Genomic DNA, 7716 nt, shown 5'->3' with positions numbered 1-7716 from the left:
GGTCAGAGCCGGGCCGCGGCAGGTGGGGAACCTTGGCTTCCTCCATCACTGGAGCAAGCAAGCCTCATGTTCGCTTCAGCTGCGTGGCTGCCGGCCGCCATCTTTGTTAGCAGTTAATTTGCATATCGCCCTGATTAGCAGATGGGAAGCGTATCGGAGTTATGGTTAATTACCCTTTTTGTCTTTTATTAGATAGGATATGCAAAGGGTAGGTATAAGAGAAAATGGCTCCTCCTGAGAATTGCAGGTAATTCAATATAGCTGGGGCACAGAGTATAAAGAAAGAACAAAAGGTGAGAACAGAGAAAAAGAGAAAGGCCTAAACCAGTGGTCAGCAAACCGCAGCTTGCGAGCCACATGCGGCTCTGCGGCCCCTTGAGTGTGGCTCTTCCACAAAATACCATGTGCGGGCGCACACGTACAGTGCGATTGAAACTTCGTGGCCCATGCGCAGAAGTCGGTTTTTGGCCTGGGAGAAACAAGTATACGAGTGTGGATGGGAGAGCTAGAAGGGGTCTACCTCAGCGAACGTACCTCAATCAGATTGAGGACATTTTTAGCAAAGGCCAGCTTAGAAGTACCCTAATTAAGTTAATAACAATGTACCTACCTATATAGTTTAAGTTTAAAAAATTTGGCTCTCAAAAGAAATTTCAATCATTGTACTGCTGATATTTGGCTCTGTTGACTAATGAGTTTGCTGACCACTGGCCTAGACCATGGAGAGCCTTTTGTGCCATGCCTAGGAATTTGAATTTTATTCTGAATGGGGGGAACCACTGAAAATTCTTGAAGTAATGATGCAATATAGTAGAATTAGAGTTCAGAAAGATTGGAAGTAAGAAAACTAGTTAGCAAAATACTATAATTGTCAAAAGAGCACACAAAGGTTTGAACAAATGCATTATTTAAAGAGGAGATAAACAGATTTGGTAGACATTTAAAAGATGGAACCTAAAGGACACAATGCTACAAATAGAGTCAAATCACAGTAAGTACTCAGGTTTTAACTTCATACTTCTGGCTTTGATGGTAGGGCCACTTTCCAACATAATGAAGGAGGTACTTGTAGAGTATTTGTTTTGTTTTCTTCATGGGCTGGAGGATGCTCAAAGATAGGACAGAGTTTTTTGGATATGCTGATTTTGTGGGACTGCTGAAGAGAGATGTGAATAGGCACTTGGATGTATAACGTTAGAGTTCAAAGGAGAGATCTGTGCTATAGATGCATGAGTAATTAACAAAAGTGTTAATTTAAGCTCTGTAAATAATACAGGAAGAAATATAGAGAGATAATAATGGGACAAATGACAGAATTCTGGGAAATACTGACTTCTAAAAGTCTGATACAGAAAGAAAAGCACACAAAATGAAAAATGACAAGGGAATACAGAGAACATCAGGGCAGTGAGATACCAGAAAAACCAAGGGAGGAAATGGGTTCACAGAGAATAAAGTTATCAGTGAAAAATGTTGCAGAAGTAAGATAATGATTCAAAAGAATCTATTGCAGTTGGTGTTGGTAACCTTTGTCAGGGCAGTTTCAGTCAACTAATGGTAGCAGAAAATTATCTACTATAGGTAAAGCAATAAATGGGAAGTGAAGAAACAGAGACCAGTGTGGACTATGCCTAACGAAGCTTGGATGTTTAGAGAGAAAGGCGGGTTTTTAGGTGAACAGATGTCCGTTTTTATTTTCCTCTGTTCCTTTGGGGGTTTTTTATTTTTAAGATAAGAATAGGCTTCAGGGAGGGAATTAAAAGAGAAGAGGGAAAAACAGAAGAGGAAAAGTCCTTAAGGAAATGATAGGGATAAGAAAGGCAGAACAGATGGTAGAAGAACTTCCATCCAGAGGTAAAGTTGATTTTTCCTCTAAAACTGAAGTGAAGGCCACAAGTGTAGGAAGTGATAAATTTGTAAACATGAGAACAAGAAGTCAAAGTTCATTTCTTATAACCCACTCAGTGCTACCAAATATAACTATGTACTGTATCACTCTAGTGGGCATCTTTACACAGAAATAGGTTACAGCATAAAATATACATGTAAATTTTCGAAAACAATTTGTTTACTTACCTTCCATAACATCTTTTTCAATTATTTTGACTACTTCTGTTTGATTATTTGTCTGTTGTTTACGAATAGATGTTTTCTTGAATTTATTCACCATACATTCCTAGAAAACAAAATAGGAAGAATCCAAAAAATTATCAGTGAGCATTTAGCATATGCTCAGCACCATGCTTGGCCTATGAAACAGTATGTGTTATATAAGAACTAGTATCTGTTCTCAAGAAGCTTACAATTTAGTTGAAAAGACTATCATAATGTACCAATAAACTACAAAAGTATTCACTTTTCAAAACATATTTTAGGCAGATAGAGTAAGAGAAATCAAAGAGAGTAGACTAGTCAAGGTCTTCTCTGCCCTGGCCAGTGTGACTCAGTGATTGAGCGTCAACCTATGAACCAGGAGGTGACGGTTAGATTCCCGGTTAGGGCACATGCCCCAGTTGCAGGTTTGAGCCCCAGAAGGGGATGTGCAGGAGGCAGCCAATCAATGATTCTCTCTCATCATTGATATTTCTATATATTAGTATCTCTCTCTCTCTCCCTTCCTCTTTGAAATGAATTAAAATATATTTTTTTAATTTATAAAAAAAAAGGGGGGGGTCTTCTCTGGGCAGGTGAACACTTAAGTCCTAAATGACAGGAACCAGTTAAGGAATAATTACAAAAATTGTAATTAAGGGACACAATTCTGCGAGGATATAGAGGAGTGAATGATCATTGTATTTCTAGCCTTCTACAAATCCAACTCTTCTGCCCAAATTAACTGTATGCACAGTTATCAGTCCAGCTCTAGCACCTTCCTTAAGCATCCCTGAACCCAACTATCCTTCCTTACTCCAAACCCCTTCTGCACATACTATCATTCTTGGCCCTCCCACTTAACTGTGTCATCTGTGTATGAGTGTGTTCTATTTCCAAGTGTTGTCTGTTCAATGAGGGTAGTGTCTGAATCTTCTGTGCCTACACAGCACATTTCATAAATATTCAAGAAAAATTGTTGAACTGATGACCACACACTCATAATACAAAGGACACTAAACAGACACCTGACTCTCTGGTTCTGAATTCAGACTCCGCTACTTACTGAGTCATTAAACTGTTCTGAGCATGATCTTCCATGATAAAATAGGAGTTGTTCTGAGGCTCAAATAAAATACCAGAGTACTCAGCACAACACCACATACACAGACCCCCTCGATGGATGATAGCTGATTCTGCATCAACAAAGTTGTTAAAGGAATTCTTTTCCTGACACCTGTACCAGAAATTACTGTAAGAAACATAAAATGTCCCCTCAAATAACAAATCTAAATTATATTATACAAGAGGAATTCACATCTAATTGCAGGTTCATTTTAAAATAACAAATTAAAATTTTAGAAACAATACGGGAAATGGAGAACTACAAAAAATAAGAAATTGAAATTTCAGATAAAGTGCTTTTCACTTTAAAAACAGCTACTTACATGCAAAAACTCCATAACTACTTTATCAAATTTAGTTTGTTTCTGAATATGATCTAATGTTTCCTGGTGTGAAGAACTTTCCAGATGCAGTTCAATATCTTTTTCTTCAAACGTTCGAAATTTACAAAATGAACATGTGAATGCCATTCTATAAGGGAAAAAAAGTATTTCTTTATATATTACTTTATTTACTTACAGAGTGCATATAAAGATAACAATGAAACTAATTTTAGTAGCATGATTTCCTTTCTTCCATTTTATGGGTGATGTAAATTTAGCATAAGTCAGAAAAAAATAATATTTCGTTAAGTACCTATTTGGACAACATTGTCATTATACTACTTTGCATTTCTGACCCACCCTGGAGCTTCTGAGTATGAAAGATGGAATATCTATATCTATTTCATCTAATCCCAAACTCTCTATTTCTAGCCTAGACCAGTTAGAAAGCCAAAGCAAACCGTGACAAGTATCAATTTCCCAAGTTCCACTACCTGTTTTACACTCTGTTCCATCCTCCAGTTTCCAAACCACTAAAGTAGTATCAACACAGCCAGGTGGGACATCAGACAACCATAATTCACTCCCTTGGAGCTCTTGGATGACCAAAGTCCTGTTTCCTAAAGACCACTTCAGGATAACTAACAGTCCTGGTCTGAACAAATGCATGCATTTACAAGCTCTGGAACCATCCCAGAATGAATTCCCCCATTTTCTCCCATTTAATTGCTCCTATCTTACATATTTTCATTTCCTTTTCCTACAATTATAACCACCATTTCCTAACTGGTTTCTTTGTCTCCAGCCTCCATTTTCCAATTAATTCCTTAACACTACTATTAGATTTATTTTCCTGGTAAAGAGTATGGGATCTGGAGCCAACTTTTGGGTTGATATCCTAGCCCCCTTGTGTGACCTTGGACAATTAACTTCCTCTGGGCCTTAATTTTCTTATCTTAATGAAACCAGGATTTAAAAAATTAATACATATAAAGCCTTTAGAACAGTTCCTCGCACACAGTAATTACTCAATTAACTAGAGGCCCGGTTCAGATTCGTGTACCGGTGGGGTCCCTCAGCCTGGCCTGCAGGGATGGGGCCACAACTCACAGTCCAACATCCCTCAAGGGATGTAGTAGTGCACACAGGCGGCCAGGGAGAAGCCCAAGCCCTAGCCTGGCGCCACACTGCTCCCGCTCATCCAGGCCCCACTGCGCCTGCTGCCACGCCGCCATTTGGTAGGCTCAGTAGGGTCTCCATGCACCTGTCCTAGGGCAATACTGGCGCGCCCATGACCGAGAAGCGGCCGCGGGCTCATGCCCAGTCAGTCCTGATGCTGGTCCCAATCCTGGTCCGGATGGAGAAGGCATAGGGGCTGTGTCTACAGGAGAGGCTTGCGCTGCCATAGCTGCACTCGCCAGCCATGAGCCGGCGTCTGTGGCACTCTCGCTGTGGGAGCACACTGACCACCAGGAGACAGCTCATGCGCTGAGCGTCTGCCCCCTGGTGGTCAGTGCACATCATAGCAACCGGTCGAACAGTCGCTTAGGCTTTTATACATATAGATTATTGTTACTTCCTAAAGGAGGCAACAGCACATTACTGCTCAAAAAGCTTCATTGGCTCCTTATGGCTAAAAAAAAAAGTTAAAATCCTTTCAGCTGCCATTTAGAACAGCACCTGGTCTCTCCTATCTCTCTATTTGGCTTCACCCACTAATAGCTTTAACATTATCTGGAACATAGTATGTCTTCATTAAATGTTTTAATTAGCTTATACCTTTCGCCCCACTACAGTCTTTTTCAATCTAAATAGCTTTCCATTTCCTGAATATAAAGGAAACATTCCTGTTTCTTTACTTTTTTACCTCAAACCATGACCTCTACCTGAGCTGCCTAACAACTCCTATTGTCGCCCCCCCCGCCCCGCACCATTCCTAAATCTGTTAAAATCCACTGATGCATTTCCCTGCACCCCTATGTAGAGTCTCCTATATGACTACTTCATACTTTCTTTTGGCCCACTTCACCATATACTGTTTGTCTGCACCTCTCAAAAACCCATTCCTTTCCCTACAGTTCCCTACCTTCCCATCCTCTTTATTATATTAAAAACACTCAAATATCCAAGAATATATATATCACAAGAATAATTATTTTCTGTCAATCTCTTATCCTAACTCAAAGTAAAACTGTTCTGATAAATTGAAATAATTTTTAGACTATTTAAAAAGATACTTATCCAAAAATGACAATTTAATTGAACTAATAATACTCTTTTAGTTATGTCATCAGGTTTATATTCAGAATTATGGAAAAAACAGCTAGATGAAAGCTCATTTCTTTTATTTTCTCCAAATCACAATATATATTATTTTAACATGGATACATCATATCCAAACCTATAATTTTATTGGATAAAGTATTCATAGGGTAAATAGAAAAATTAATCCTATAATATAAAATCATCTTTGAACTCATAAACATTTGATACAAAACATTCATTTTAATTTATTTCTGCACCAAAGTAACTACATCCATTATCCTTGCCAAAAGAATATCAGAGTGGGAGATATTCCCAAGGACCACAAGGGGTAGCTGCCCCTTAAAATTTCTTTTTATGAGTTAATTCTTAATAAGTTTAATTTTATTGTTTCTTAGGTCCCAACAAATTAGAAGTAACAAACCAGAAAGAACACAGTTAAATGTTATTAAAGCTGGACACAAAGATTACACAAGTAATACCTTACCGAGTAGTATCAAACAACAAATCTGGGAATTAGATGCAACTGAATTTTCTTTTACTACATTTTACATAAATAAAACCAATGTATATATTAAAACCAAGTAATAACAAAGTATCCTGTTTAATATGGAAGAAAACTCATACATTTTAAAAATACCTCCTTAAAAGGGTTTGCAGATTCTGCTCTTAAAATGTTATCTTTTGAATAGTTTTAGACATCTAGAAAATTCAGTTAGCTGAAATATTTCATTCCCTCCATGCTATACACACAAGTTAACCTTTATAGAGCAAAACTGTATTTTGAATGGGAAAAACACTGAATTTACGTTTTCAATTTTATATTATTTATTTCCCTAGCATAAGTAGTACCTGGGCAGATTTCAGAGGGAAAAAGATAAATATCAATACTGTCTTTTGAACAAAACTTCCTAGTAGTCTCTTTTTTTTTCCTATGCATAACTTTACATCTTGCATATATATAGGGTGGCGCAAAATAGGTACAGTTGTGAGTACATGAAACAATTTATTCTTGTATTATTATTCACAAATTATGGTATTATTTTCCATATGAACAACTGTAAACCTACTTTTGCCCCACCCTGTATTTTTCTATTGTGCCTGCATTTTCTGCATATTGTTTCAGGCTTTATAACCAAAGGCATAAGAGCCAAGAAGGGATGTGTCTAACCTTATATATGATTGCTCACACTCTATTGCTATTTAAATAATGTTTTGGAGCTATTATAAATAATTATTATTATAAATAATGCTGTAATGGGCATATTTTCAGATTAGACTCTTCTACATTTTTAGGTTAAAAAATTCAAGACATTTCTAAAAACTGATAAACTGCTTCCCAGTAGTTATGTTATATAGTCACCAGAAAATTATGTCTTTTGTCTGTATCCCAGTTAGTTAATCAATATTTTTTCCTCCTAGCTAATAAAATGCTATGCTATAATTCAGTTTATTTGCCCTAGAATTATTACATAGCTGTAGTTCTTTCACCAAATTATGTATTGGGCATCTTGTTTCCTTATTTTTTTAAAAATTCTGGTTCGGTGATATTTATCTAACTTAAACATTAATCATTTTTCATGTTTATAATATTTTCCAAGTCTGTTTGCTTTCCTTTTAAGTTTTCAATTTGTATCTAAACAAATCTGGTCATTATTCCCTTTGTAATTTATTGTAGAACTTTTAAGCCTAGAAAACAAAATTTTCTTGCAGGGATTAAAATGTTCCATTTTAGTTCCCTGTTATTTTCCATTTTTTTGGGTTTATTAATTAATCTGGATTCATCCTTGCTGGTGTAAGAAGAGAATCTAAACTATTTTTCTTGTTATTGTTCAAGTAATTCCCCTTTCATTTGCAGTTATCTTCTTTATTATACACTAGAGGCCCAGTGCACGAAATTCATGAATTCGTGCGG

At 36.9% G+C, this 7716-nt stretch overlaps 1 protein-coding gene across 3 annotated transcripts in view; it reads right to left on the bottom strand.

Annotated features, from left to right (window-relative positions):
• The window catches only part of ZNF326 (zinc finger protein 326), a 38506-nt gene that overhangs the window by 14524 nt on the left and 16266 nt on the right, over positions 1–7716 (bottom strand). For all 3 annotated transcript variants that reach the window (XM_014537349.1, XM_005863363.2, XM_014537350.1), the window contains exons 7-8: positions 3540–3687; positions 2077–2176 (exon numbers count right to left, since the gene is read on the bottom strand). In XM_014537349.1, coding sequence (XP_014392835.1) covers positions 2077–2176; positions 3540–3687 — 248 coding nt within the window. The remainder of the gene's footprint in view (positions 1–2076; positions 2177–3539; positions 3688–7716) is intronic.

Source organism: Myotis brandtii, unplaced genomic scaffold (genome assembly GCF_000412655.1).
Source record: "Myotis brandtii unplaced genomic scaffold, ASM41265v1 scaffold177, whole genome shotgun sequence".
Classification (NCBI taxonomy): Eukaryota; Metazoa; Chordata; class Mammalia; order Chiroptera; family Vespertilionidae; genus Myotis; species Myotis brandtii.
The sequence above is the reverse complement of the archived record's forward strand: the minus strand, read 5'-3'. Positions and strand labels throughout refer to the sequence as shown.